The sequence below is a fragment of the Melopsittacus undulatus genome, chromosome 7 (assembly GCF_012275295.1).
Source record: "Melopsittacus undulatus isolate bMelUnd1 chromosome 7, bMelUnd1.mat.Z, whole genome shotgun sequence".
In the NCBI taxonomy this organism is placed as follows: domain Eukaryota; kingdom Metazoa; phylum Chordata; class Aves; order Psittaciformes; family Psittaculidae; genus Melopsittacus; species Melopsittacus undulatus.
This window is the reverse complement of record NC_047533.1, coordinates 65331819-65345159: the sequence shown is the minus strand read 5'-3', so window position 1 is coordinate 65345159 and position 13341 is coordinate 65331819. Positions and strand designations below refer to the sequence as shown.

At 49.9% G+C, this 13341-nt stretch overlaps 1 protein-coding gene across 1 annotated transcript; it reads left to right on the top strand.

Annotated features, from left to right (window-relative positions):
• The first annotated feature begins 3294 nt into the window (after positions 1-3294).
• Positions 3295-12180, top strand: NOCT (nocturnin). The gene is made up of 3 exons (XM_034065058.1): positions 3295-3591; positions 8756-9022; positions 10068-12180. The coding sequence occupies exons 1-3, from the start codon at positions 3393-3395 to the stop codon at positions 10901-10903; spliced, it is 1302 nt and encodes a 433-aa protein (XP_033920949.1). The 5' UTR covers positions 3295-3392; the 3' UTR covers positions 10904-12180.
• Positions 12181-13341: the final 1161 nt, after the last annotated feature.

Sequence of the window (13341 nt, the reverse complement as noted above, 5' to 3'; positions counted from 1 at the left end):
TGGCTATAAGGGGAGATATTCACACAGCAGCTCCCTTCAACATCATCAGCATTATAAAAGGAAATTAAAATGGCTATGCCCTGAGAAGCTGTGCAGCAGGTCTTCAGAACATAAATAAGTATTCCAGAAGTTATGAAGTGTCAGAAGTAGATTCAGAGAGTTACTGAGCAATTCCAGTCAAAGGCTGGCTGACATGGGTAGAAGTCCTGGAAAATATGATTCAACAGGCAGAAACCTCTTAAGCAAATGCCTGCTTCTAAATACAAAGTACTCTATTTAATCACCCACGCTGTAGCGTGTATCTGAGATGAAGTGACATGCGTGCTTATTTAACGAGATGCCAGAAGTGTCAATATCATTCCCTCTCTCCTCCTTAGCTGTGTGGAAGACTTCACCATCTGCTGCTCAAACTTATTGCTACTCATTTCTCAGTGCGACAGATACTAGGTTAAAGTGGCAAAGCTCCACTTTCTGAGCCACTTTATGCACTGAAACACTTGAGAAATCAGAGCTGATTGCTTTGGAAAGCTATCTCAGCTATCTATGGCAATGCTGCCTACTTTAAACATCCATCCTATGCACTGCTGTCACCTCAGATGAACTTGTTTCAGGGCAGCTTCCCTCAAACCCACAGAGATCCTCACATAAGCCAGCATCCTGGCTCCCAGCTTTTTCCTAGGTGCCCCAAACCAAGGTGAGGCACAGATGGGAGAGCCGCTGAGCACTTCCAGCCCTGCTGCTTGGGGACAGCCAATGCTGCAGAGCAGGGTGATGGTAGGGAGACAAAGGGATCCTGGAGATGTGTCAAGGCAAAGGGGCATCCCAAGATTGCAATACATCCCATACGAAAGCAGCCAGCAGCCACCACCCCAGGCAATGGCTTTGCTTATGGCAGGAATAAGAAGGTGCTGGAATGCATGTGCACTGTGCAGTTATAAACCTCTGTGCTGCACAGAGGCAAACTGCCAGGTTTTTTCCTATTAATCCACTACAGTATACCAGTGATTACAGTCCATCCCCCCTGGATCACAGACTTCTTTCAGATGATGCTTTTTCAAACTGAAAATGCTGGCAGTGTGAAGGCGGCAGTTTCAAAGACAACAAAAGCGCTTTCCCGACATAGGGATGACTGGTCAGAAGGAGCTGAATGAACAACGAGGTGGAAGGATCATTATTCTCAGCTCATTGTTAACTCCAAGGAAGTTGTGTTTGTGAGATCACCGGGTTTACTCCATGCTACAAGAATATTAGTCATATGTGTACTTTTTAATTAGTAACTTAGTTCCGCTGGGCTTGGGATTTCCACAGCACTGGAAGAGGACTAAGAGTCTGTCCATTAATCAGGATGTTTGAAACATCAGCATCTCCAGGGTAAGAACAGGTCAGAAAGTTAACAAAAAGGTACTTCTCTCAGTCTGTGCAGACTCCAGCCTGAACCCATTCTCTCCCTTTGATGCTGTTCTCAGCTAACTGGAAACAGCCAGATGTGCACGGGATGACTGAGATTGCTTTACAAAGAAACTTCTCTCTTCTGAGTCACTTGTAGCTAAAATTAACTGCATCTTATGTTTATTTTCAGAAGGATTTTAATTCCATGGCAGGCTATAAGGACTTTTGAATCATCCTGAGAGAGGCCAAGTAAGCACTGATTCATACCTCGGACCGAAACTACCATTCTTCCCAAATCCCAGGGACAAAGTGTTAGGTGTGGAAAACAGCTTCATGCAGCATCAGTACGTCCTGTTTCTGTCAAAAACACCTTCATTACTGTCACGCTGGCTTGGTCACACACAGTTTAGGAAAGCCAACACCCAAAACAGCAGCGAAAAGCATGTTCAGAACAGTAGGCGAGCAGGAAACCTCTCCTTCCTCCTCCTTCCCAAAGGTCACATGAGGAGGCAGCTTGGCCTAAACCCAGCTACTCATCAGAGTAATAAACTGAATAATACACATATCATACCTCCCAGTCATTAGGTACTTAACAACCGCTGAGCTCTCTGGGCAGCGAGCAGCCTCCTGAAACTCCTGTTAGCGCAGGAGGTTTGGGGCAAACAGTTCTCCTGTGGGGCAGGAGAAGCAGCATGAAGAGCCATCAGGCTAAGATGTACCTGAATGTCAGCAGTCACCTGAAAGGAGCTGAGGACATGGAGCTCAGAGACAGGCCCAGCTGCCTCATCTCCTTAGCAGGACCACAAAGTCAACCAGCAGCTTCACCATCACCAAGTGTGTCATCTGTCAGCCGTGTTGTGTCAGACAATACACCAAAAACTGGATTACCTATCCCTAACGCCTGCTAGAAATGGCAGGGCTATTAGGCTAGCTCATGGATTACCTGGATCACCAACCATTCCCTCCTTCCAGAAGCTTCTGGTCTTCTAAAAAGGGGTTTGAAAAGAAGCTGATTACAGATGACTACACGTAACAGGCATGGAAATAAACTCTCAAGTCATGAGTCTGCCCTTCTGCTAAGGGTGCCCAGACTTGAGAGCAGACAAGCCCAGTCAGGCACCAAGTCTGGTCAGCAAGGAACCAGGGCCCACAGCTCTGCATGGCAATCAAGCCTCTGTCTCTACCGTGCAGCTTTAACGCTGACTCAACATTGTCAAAGTCACGTTTCCGTGGGAGCTCTCGCCGAAGGAGCCACAATACAACTGTGGGTCTGGGGGAGCATCCTTCCTTCTCCCATTCCCCCTCCCCTCTTCCCTCCCTCCTTCACTCCTTTCCCTCTCTCTTCCCTTTCCTTTCCTCCCTCTCCCCTCGTGGTTCCGCACGTGCGGACTTGCGCTGCGGGCGAGGCCGCCCGGCGCCGCTCCCGCGTGACGCACGGCCGCACGTCACTGCTCTCCCCGCGCTCCCACACGTGCGGAGCCCCTCGCTCCTGGGCCCAGGGCCGAGCCAGCCCCAACACCCCCGACGGGGGGGACGGGACAGGAGGAAGGAGCGGGAAGGGGAGAGCCCACGGGACACCGACCCCCGCGCCGTGACGTCCGTGGGAACCGCACGCTCCCCTCTCTGACGTCACAGCGGAAAACCGCCGCTGGGCGATACCACTCCAAGCCGAGGGCGGGGGTGCGAGTAGGGAGTGCATACACTGTGCTCGGCCCTCCCGGCGCAGGGCTCCACGCCCGCGGCAGCGGAAGGCGCGGAGCGGCCGCAGGACATGCCACCTCGCAGTCCCAGCAGGGGGAGCTCTGTGCGGGCGGCGGCGGAACCTGTGCTGTGTCCATCCTCCATCCCCCCCTATGCGGATGGTAGGTGCCGGATGTACCGGGGGCGCGGGGCGCCACCACTGCCGCCTCTATAAGCGCCGCCGCGGGGCGGGCGCGGAGCTGCTGTTCGACTCGTCCCGTCCGGTCCCGCTCCGCTCCGCCCGCCCCCCCCCCGTCGGGAGCATGTACCAGGGCCCTGCGCGCTGCCTGTGCTCGGCGCTGCCCGCCCTCTCCTGCGCACCCGTCGCGGCTGCCTCTGCCGCTCTGCTGCCGCCGCGGCCCCGCGCCCCCCCGCCGCCCCTCGGCCCCGCCGCCCCGCGGGCAGCAGCGGCAGTAGCAGCGGCGGGAGGCCCGTCCGCTCCGGGGGCGCCTCCCCGCACAGGTGGGTACCAGGGGAGGGGCAGCTCCGGGACGTGGCTGCGGGAATCGAGGGGGGGTTCCAGTGGGAGCGCTCTCCGGTAACCAGCCTCGGAACCCGGGCTGCTGTGGCCGGGACGGTAACGCCTGGGTTACATTGCTGTGCATGCGATACCCTGAACCCTCAACCGGGCCTGCAGTGCTAAGGCAGCAGCCGTGGTTTGCGCTCATACGCAGGAGTGAGTGCCATCGGTGATAAGCTGACAGGCGCTGCTGCGCAGCCCAGAAACGAGGGGTTCAGCAAGGGCTAGGTGCCTAAATGCAGCTGTCTGCGTGGGGTGAACCCAGGTACGCGCTGGGGGACTCGCTTGGTGTCCCAATGCCTTTAACCTGCTGTCAGAGGTGTGTTGTTGACTGAGCTGCTCCCTCCTCTTCCAGTGTTGCACTTTGTGTAGGATATACTTATAGTGGGGTTATTTTCTACTAGAGACAGTAGGAAAAGCCTCAGGCAGGCAAAGGCAGTGATGCTAAATCATCAGGCTCCTGCTTGCCTGTACCGTTAAATGATTACGTCCCGTTTTTCATTCCCAAAATGAGCCCTGGAAAGTGTTCAAAGTCCCATGTGTCCTTGGGTGCATGCTCTGCGTGGAGTCCATGTGAGGACAGCACCTTGGCACGGACTGCGCTCCCTCCCTCTGCCCCTCCTCTGTGCCCGCTGACCTGTGCTGAGGCTTGGAGCAAGCGGTGACGCACCCGCCGGGCTTCTGCTGCTCACATTCAGCCTGAAGCCGCGTCTCTTGATGAGCAGCTTGCTTCTGACCATGGCTGAAAGCACCCGGAGCAGAGGCTCCCAGTGGAAGATGGGGCAGTGACCAGCTTTGCTCCGTCTGCTGCTTTCCAGTAGGAGAGGGGAGATGTCCCTGTGCCAAGGACTGATTCTGTGTATTACTCAGGGCAGAATTTGAGGCTCCCTCCTTCTATTTCTGGTGTTGCCTTGTTGAGTAAGCAGCACCTCCCTTGCTGTGGTGAGCTCTCTGAATCCTTGTATGAGGGTTCACACTCCACTGTGCGTAAGACTGGCGTAGGTGCCAAAATCAGGACTTGAACTCTTAGCAGCAGCAATTTCAGCTTTGAATGTGGGTGGCCCAGGGCTGCAATTCCATGGCTGTCCCAAACAAGGCTGTATATGTAGCATGATACCCTGTAGCATACGATGTGTCACATGGGGACAGCATCTGCCAAGTTTCTCCTTGGAACTGAGGTTCCAGTGAGGGCATCTCTGGCTGCCTCAGTGGTGGAGGCTGATGTAACCGCAGACCAGGCTGCAGGTGTGGAGGAGCCATTCAATGGGCAGTGAAATGCCTGTGGTGAACAAGGTGGGGGCTCTTGGCCAGCAGAGGTGCTGGGAGGTAGGAGATGAAAGGAAGGGATACCAGAGTGCTGTTCACCTTACCAAACAAGTAAGGGTCCTGGCTGTCATACCCCTCTGCGAGTGTTTGGTCTACCTGTGCACTGCAGTCCTCATCTTTGAGGCAAAGCACTGAAGTCCATGATCCTAGAGGCTCATCTCATCTGTGCTATTATTGCTGGATGAACAAACCTTGTTCTTCTGAAGCTTAATGAATGGTTTAGATTCTTTCTCTGCCCTTGCTGTGATGTGGTACCACCCTTGCTGAGAGGCAAGCCTTTTTATTTTAAGCACCTTGAATAGTAATTGCTGAGCTGGTGCTCCCCATTACAACACTGAACCAAGAGAACTGTCTCCATGCTCACCACCTACTACTAAAGTGCAAGCTCAGGAGTCCACTTGTTCCTCTGCGTACACCAGCACAATGGTGTCACAGCGCTGGCAGCACTGTACCAGCAAGTTACAGGTCATTTAACTGGAGCTGTAAGGATCTCAATGGTGACCTTGTACTTGCCTCACTGCTGTGGACATGGTAAGCATTACAAAAACAGCAAATGGATTTTGTGTTTGGAGTTTCAATGTTCAGGTTGCTGCTCTGGCCCCTGTTCTGCAAAACAGTTCAGCCAGTGCTGTGGTGGCTCCAGCACTCTGGGAACAAAGGATTTGAGCAGTTCATCAGTTGTCCTAAGCTGGCATCTTCTCACATGAGTCCCCCTTCAGCCAAGGACTTCCAAGCCACCTACAACTGGCCTGAAAGTGTTCCATTTACAGACCAGGGCCTCTTTCACCCACCCTTCCCTGGGCTCTCAAAAGAAGACAGAAGATCCTTTTCCTTCCAGAGACATGACTGACTTTAAAAGCTGTTGGATCTGTGCTGCAGCTGGGCCATAGCACATCCCATGCAGATTAGGTTATTCCTGACTCTCCCCAAAGAGCTGGATACCAGAGGGATGATGAGATTTAGACAGTACTTTGTTTGCAGCGTAGCAAGTGCATGACTGAACTTAGACTTCATCCTGCTGTAAGAGATGTAGGCTGCTCAGAGCTTTAGGGCAGACTTTGGGCTCAGGTACATTACTCCTAGATTTCCCTTTCAAGATCCTCCCTCTAATTCAGGCTAAGCAGTGAGCTGCCAAATCTCTTGCTAATGGCTTTTTGCAGCAGAATAAGTCCCTGTTATTCCTTTGGAGAGCTCTGCATGAGCCGTATTCATCAGTGGCATGGCAGGGGCTGTGCAGAAGCTACTGCCTTCATGTGGGTTTCCCTCTTGGCACAGTGCTAGCCAGGCACTGGGAAGAAAGGCAGGGGTGTGTATTTGTGGGTAGAGCGGCACATGGTGTAAGGTTTCTGGCTGTACTGAGCTGCTGAGGGCATCCCTGAGCTGTAGCAGAAAGCACCATGTACAGCTTTCCAGTAGTACACACCAGTACAGCTTTCCAGCTGCAGCACTTCGCTATGGGTTGTGCCTACCCCAAAAATAGGCGAGAAGCTCCCTTTGGAGCTTTCATTAAAAGCTCCATTGATTTCTTTGGGTTTCTGCATGGCTGCCTGGCAGCTCTGGTAGCGTGTGATCTGGACCCTTCTGTAGCCAGCACAGAGCATGCTTTTGTTCCTGCTCCCTATCCCCTCATGGCCTATCAGCGCCCTGCTTAGGGATTTCATGTTTGGGCCTCATTCCCTCACTATTAAATGGCATTTCTTCTACTTCAGCAGTACTTGGCTTCTTGACAAGAATTGTAAACTGAGAAAGGCTGCAGAAACTGAAATGCTTTCAGCACAGTTCCCCAAGAAGGACATTCATGTTTGTCAGCCCAAGCTCACATCTCAGTGTGAGGAGCTTCCTGTACTGTAAAAGGATGGAGATGGGGAGATACGTCCTACATGCAGTTTAAATTCCCAATTTACAACTTTTCTTAGACCTGTTCAGAGGCACTGTTCCACTGGCTTACACATACAAAACTTGTATTAAAACAAGTATTTTTAGTGTCTTTAAAAGTACCCATTTTCCTAAAGACAAGGACACGAGGCTTCTGCTGGGGTCTTTCTTTTCTCTTTTGTTCTTAAGTGTGTTTAATGAACTGTCAAGGCTTCCATCTTCCTGCCTTCCCTCTAGCCAGGTCTGTCATTATCATATGTCTGTCACCAGCTCTTATGATTGCTAATGCTGCAGTTCACACTAGCAAAGGTTGAGCATGCAAGTGTGTTGGGTAGCACTTCACATCTGCCATGAGATGACAAGCCTTTTCTGCTTCTAGATAACTGAAAGGTACAAATAAGCTTGCTTAAACACTGCTGTGGGGCAACAGCCGTGCAACACCGAACTTCTTTTGCTCAAGATTACTTTTGCAAAGTACATGCACAGTAAATAAGTCGAGACAACGATGAAGCTCTGCCACTGGTGCCTCTTGTGCAAGTGCTGCTCTTCCTGCCTGTGTTTGAAGGGAAACCAAGTGTCCAGCAGGTTACTTGGGCAAGAGCACCGGGAATGGAAAAGAGCAGACAGCCTCCTTCCAAGTGCTCTCCATGTGCTGTGGTAGGAGTGGCACTTCAGAGCAAAGCCCTCCTCCTGAGGAAGGGTTGGAAGAGATCTTGGAGTGTGCTTGGCCATGCCAAGGACTTGAGGCAGGGATGTGTAAGAATGTCATGGACTCTGAATTGCTCCACAGCTACCCTGTGCTCTTGACACCAATAGTCTCCTGCATGCTTGCAGGAAGCAAGCCTCAGGGCATTTACTGCTGCACTGTGCTGCTTGTGCTCTTGTGAACTGGGAAAAGGAGGTCTTTTATAGCACAGTAGTCATGAGGGCTGCTGTCTCTGCTGCTGAGCCCTCCTAAGAGAAGAGGGCTGCAGCCACCTTCTGTGCATAAAGCAAAGGGCAAAACAGAGTGGGACACAGCCTCTGTGGCATTTGTGACCCAGTGTGGGATAGGGGGTCTCCCTGCAGGAGACATGGGCTCAGAAGCTAGGTGCATTAACAGGGATTGCTGGGGACAGCTGCTTACTTGCAGTGCAAAGATGAGTACTGAAGATGGCCAAAGGAGACATAGGGAGGGCTGCAGGACTGCAGGGTGTGCTGGAAGCTGCTGAGCTGGGGCACAATGTGAAGGACTAAGGAGCTGAAGGGAGAAAGGAGGGTGAGGTTGTAGGGCAGCAAAGGGGAGCTGGAGCAAGCCCCTTCATTCCACATCCAAAGGTCTAAGCCAGCAGAAGCATCTGGCTCATTGAAATGTTTGTTGCTGCTTTTGGGGCAAGTGAAGCTGTGTTCAGAGGTTCCTGTTAAATACTAACCTGAGGGAATGAGTCACTGTGCTTGCTGCTCCTCAGGAAGGAAGCCAAGAAGCATCCCAAATAGGCACAGGATCCTGGGGTGTGTCTCCATTAGAGACATGCTGCACATGAAACAAGGAGCAAGCAGTATTTGTCTACCTGCTGGGCTCTCTCCTCTGGGGGGAGGAAAAAAGTACACTCTATTCTGCTGCCTACAACACACGCAGAAGTGAATCTTAGCCCTGCTGTTCTGGATTAAAGACTCCTTCCCTTAGAAGACACCTGCACGATGTCTTAAATCAGATCATTTGCAGGCTGCAGAAGTTAGGAGCCCCTCGTAATAAGCAAAATCCAGTGAAACTCTGGACAGAATCTTATCTCTGCATCCTTCTTATTTTATGTCAGATTCAGGCTCTTGCAAAAGCCACACATTGTTAACAAGATTACCTACAGGGTACCTAAGTGGTGAGGAGAATCACAGTGGACATCTGTAACACCATTTTTCCCCTTCTAGTGTGTTCCATGGGAAACAGCACCAGCCAGCTCTACAGCGCACTCACCAAGACGTTGAGCAGCAGCGCCGTGTCCCAGCACCAGGACTGCCTGGAGCAGCCGGACTCTGCACGCCTGGATCCTATAGACCCCAAGGACCTGCTGCAGGAATGTCAGATGGTTCTGCAGAAACGGCCACCCCGCTTTCAGAGGAACTTTGTGGACCTGAAGAACACTGTCAGTAACCACCGTCCCATTCGGGTCATGCAGTGGAACATCCTTGCCCAAGGTAGGAGATGCCTCTAAGCTCAAGCTGTGACCTTGAAACCAAATGCAGCAATGAAAGCCTTTAAATGCAGATGTGTCTGTGTGGTTAGGCATGACTGGGACTGGCAAAGCAAAGGGTGAGGTGAGCAATGTGAGGCTGAGGGCTGGAGAGGCATTTTCAGCACTTGGAATAGTGGCTTGCCTTCCATTCTATAGGAAAGGAGAAAAGGTCTCTCCTTGCAAATGTGATGCCAAAGGTAGCCCTGGATGCCTGTCTAAACCTAACACAGTACAGTCAAAAAGCTATGACCCATCACTCTTAGTTGGTAATCTCTAGAAAAGACTCATCCTTCCCTGAGTTTTATTATGTGTAAAGCATCTCTGTAGTGTTCTAATTGATTTATTGGTAAACTATTCAGGGATTCAGATCTGTTACAGGAATTCTTAATTCTTCAAAATAATTTTAACTGATTTTTTTTCCCTCAGACCCCTGAAATCCAAACTGTAAATTGACTTATACAACAGCCTCATCTTAAAATGTTTTGGGGTGGGAGATCCCCCATCTAGAGCTTGCCTTAATATTCTGCTGTTAAGTCAGTCCTATCCCACTGCCTTTTGTCCTTAGTTTAAGGTGTGGCAGCCATATGTGGAAGCACTTACCACAGAGTAGTGACTGTTGGGAAGGCAGGGAAGGAGTCTTTAACTTGTATCTGTAAAGGGAACTTAGCTTTCTTTTGGAGAGACTTCAGTGTTTTGTGAAGGGGTTCTCAAACCCACTGGCATCCTTAAAGTCAGCAGCTCCTCCTGAGAAACCCATCACCCGCATATAGAGGGATGTACACATGTTTTACAGAGAAAGCAAAGCCTTGTGCCACTTCCCTTTATAACCTCTTACACCATGACAGACTGACTGGTCTTGTACAGGGCTGCAAGCGGCTACTGCCTGCTGCAGGATGGGAGCTGGCTCCTGAGAGCAGAGCCTTACCTCTGCAAAACCTGGAGTAACACAGCCCATTTTAGCTATTGGTAACTGTTTATTTTTCTCTTGCTTTCCCTGCTAATTCCAGCTCTTGGTGAAGGCAAAGACAACTTTGTTCAGTGCCCCATGGAAGCTCTGAAATGGGAAGAGAGGAAGTGCCTCATCCTGGAGGAAATCCTTGCATACAAGCCAGACATCTTGTGCCTGCAAGAAGTTGACCACTACTTTGACACCTTTGAGCCGCTCCTCAGCCGACTGGGCTACCAGTGTACTTTCTTCCCCAAGCCGTGGTCCCCGTGCCTGGATGTGGAGCAGAACAACGGGCCGGATGGCTGTGCCTTGTTCTTCGTCAAAGACCGCTTTGAGCTCATCAACAGTGTTAACATCCGGCTAACCGCCATGAAGCTGAAAACCAACCAAGTGGCCATAGCTCAGACGCTGAAGTGCAACGAAACTGGAAGACTGTTCTGCATTGCCGTCACTCACCTCAAAGCTCGTACGGGTTGGGAGAGGTTTCGATCTGCGCAGGGCTGCGATCTTCTCCAGAACCTGAAGAGCATCACCCAAGGTGCAAAGATCCCTCTGATCATCTGTGGAGACTTCAATGCAGAGCCAACTGAGGAGGTCTACAAAGAGTTTTCCAACTCCAGCCTCAACCTAAACAGTGCGTACAAGCTGCTGAGCCCCGATGGGCAGTCAGAGCCCCCTTACACCACCTGGAAGATCCGGCCATCAGGGGAGTGCCGGCACACACTGGATTATATCTGGTATTCCCAGCATGCCTTGATTGTGAACTCGGCCCTGGGCTTGCTGACTGAAGAGCAAATAGGGCCCAATAGGCTGCCATCATTCAATTACCCTTCTGATCACCTATCTCTGGTGTGTGACTTTAGTTTTAATCAAGACCCCGACAGACTGCTGTAATGTGTTGGAATGCCACCTGGTATTGCAGTGTCTTAACTCACCACTGTTTTATTTTAGAGAAGACTTCTGAAGCTGGAAGCTATTGAAGGATGATGAAATACTGTTGACAAAACATTATTTCAGGCACTTGTTTGGAGTCACATCTGCCTTTCAGTGCTTGTGAATCTGGATCCTCCAAGGGAGGAAGAAAGGAGTCTGTGTTCTCTTTGTGTTCTTGCCATGTCAGGGTTTGAAAACTAGAAGGCAAATGAGCTTTACCCTTTCACTAACCCTGTGTTTAAGGATTTAATCCTCTAATGAATGTGGAGGCCTTAGTATTTAAATCAAAACACTTGTGTTTGTAAAACAACTTGCCCTGGCAGCATGCAGATTTTATTTATTTCATGTTTAGCTTGTGCAAGTACCAAAGGGAACGAGGCTTCACTACTCAGTGAGATTCTCTTAAATCTTTTTCTGGTCCAATTAATGCAGTTTACACATGAACAAATTTAAGCTCACACTAGTGTTGTCCTCATTTTTACATGACTTGAGATGACGATTTCATTACAAGTGAATGGATAATAGCACAGTGTGAGGAAAGCCCCCTCCAGAAAGAGCAGGCGAAGAAATAAGCAGCTAAGTATGTCACGTAGTAGTATCCTATGAATGTGCATGTGTCCATTGCACACATCCAGCCTTGTAGGTATGTATACACAGTGACCCTGACCTCTGTCCCTTCTGTGCCTCCTTCCAGAGGATGCATCTAACCAGGAGTATTTCCTCCTCTGCTTCAAATCCAACTTTTCTAAGTGGTTCAATCTTACTGTTTCAGTGAAGGGCCAATCTTTGTGTTGACTTTCTTTTATTTATCTTCAGAATCTAAAGCTACACTGGAACCTGTCAGAAGATAAAGTTTATTTATTGAGAAGTGTGTGATCCTGCATCTGACTTGAAATCATACAACAACAGTGCTCAGGAGCCTCTTTCCGTGGCCCAGGGGAGCTCTAGCCAAGCACCTAGGCTACAGTAGAGCTGTGTTAGTATAATAACTCTTGTGCATGGAGTGGTGCTCATTAGCATGACATTGGTATTGCACATATGGGTTGTAAATATGCCACTATGCTGGAAAATGAGGTAGGGAGAGAGGATGAGAAAGAGACAACTGTTGGAGTTGACTGACATGTAGATAGTTGAGAAACATGAGGCAGAACAAATAAAGCTGTATTTCCATGTCAAGTAAGGCCCATAGTAACTCTTAAATGTTCCAGGTGTTTATTAATAAAAGCCTTTGGCAAAAATCATGCCTCTGCTGCTGTATTTTTCATTTCCCTGTCATAAGCAGGTGACTGCTCAAGCTTCAGGTGAGTGGCCATGCTACCCATGGTCCTTTTCCCCTGACCCTGCAGTCCTAATCTTACAAGTTGGCACAGCTGCTTTGTTTCCATGGTAAGTGCTCTTTCTCAGACTTGAAATGCCCAGGTTCCACAGCGCACTTGTAGGAAGGGAGTTACCTTTAGCCATGCTAAGCTGCTCTCTATTCTAGCTAAAGATGAAGCCTAGATTCTGTTACTGTAAACACTACTCTTTCCAACAGCTGTGTGGAGCTACAAGCTGGCCAGTACTGCAGAGCAGGGTACAGGTATTCCTTCCTGAGGGCTGATAAGCATGCCTAGCAGAGCTGGCTCTTTCCAACAGGCTGCTGCATTTATCATTTTCTTCTAAAACATCATTTGAAGAGCAAGAAATGCCACAGGTATGTGCTTTACACAGCCTGTGAACTGCTGGGCCAGTGTTGCTGGTTAAGTTAAATAGAGGGTCTGGCAACAGGAAGTCCCAAATTCCCATATAAATGCCCCCCCTTTCAGGCAAATGAAGTGCTGTGTTGCACAGCCATAACACTGCATGTGTTCCTGACTCTTGCAGGATGGTGGCTATATGTTTCTAAGCAGAGGATCTGAGGCCTCTCTTACCAGCCTGGAATGCAGGACTCCTCAAGTAAGTGTGGGTTTGAAATTCCCTGGACAAAAAGGATTTTACACCTAAGGAGCCTGTTTTGCCTGGTCAATGCTTCTATCAGGCAGAAGGGGTGACTCCTTTGGGGGAGATTCTGAACCAGAGATGGAACACTCCTAATGCAGATTTTTAAGTATCCCTGCCATAGACATTCCATACCGGTTAGACTGAGACGGCTTCCTTCTCACAGTGCTGGCTGCCCTCAGTTGCAATCTGAGTGGGTGAGATGCAGTGCTGCTTCTCCTTTGCAGTTATCTTCTTGTAGGATCTTCCCTCAAATGGTCTTGCAAGGAGGAGAAAAAGTACAATTGCCTGTTAACAGAGGTATCTAGCTGGCGGTAGCCAAACTCATCTAAAAACCAGCACCCCAATGTGGACCTATAAGATGATACATTTTACAAGTCAAATCCTTGCTCATCCACCACAGTCACACCAGAAGCTGGAGT

Excerpts from the sequence above, each read along its gene's own strand:
- NOCT (XM_034065058.1), top strand. The coding sequence starts at position 3,393 with ATGTACCAGGGCCCTGCGCGCTGCCTGTGCTCGGCGCTGCCCGCCCTC. Across the intron at positions 3,592-8,755 it reads GGGGGCGCCTCCCCGCACAG|TGTGTTCCATGGGAAACAGC; the intron begins GTGGGTACCAGG and ends TTCCCCTTCTAG. Across the intron at positions 9,023-10,067 it reads GTGGAACATCCTTGCCCAAG|CTCTTGGTGAAGGCAAAGAC; the intron begins GTAGGAGATGCC and ends TGCTAATTCCAG.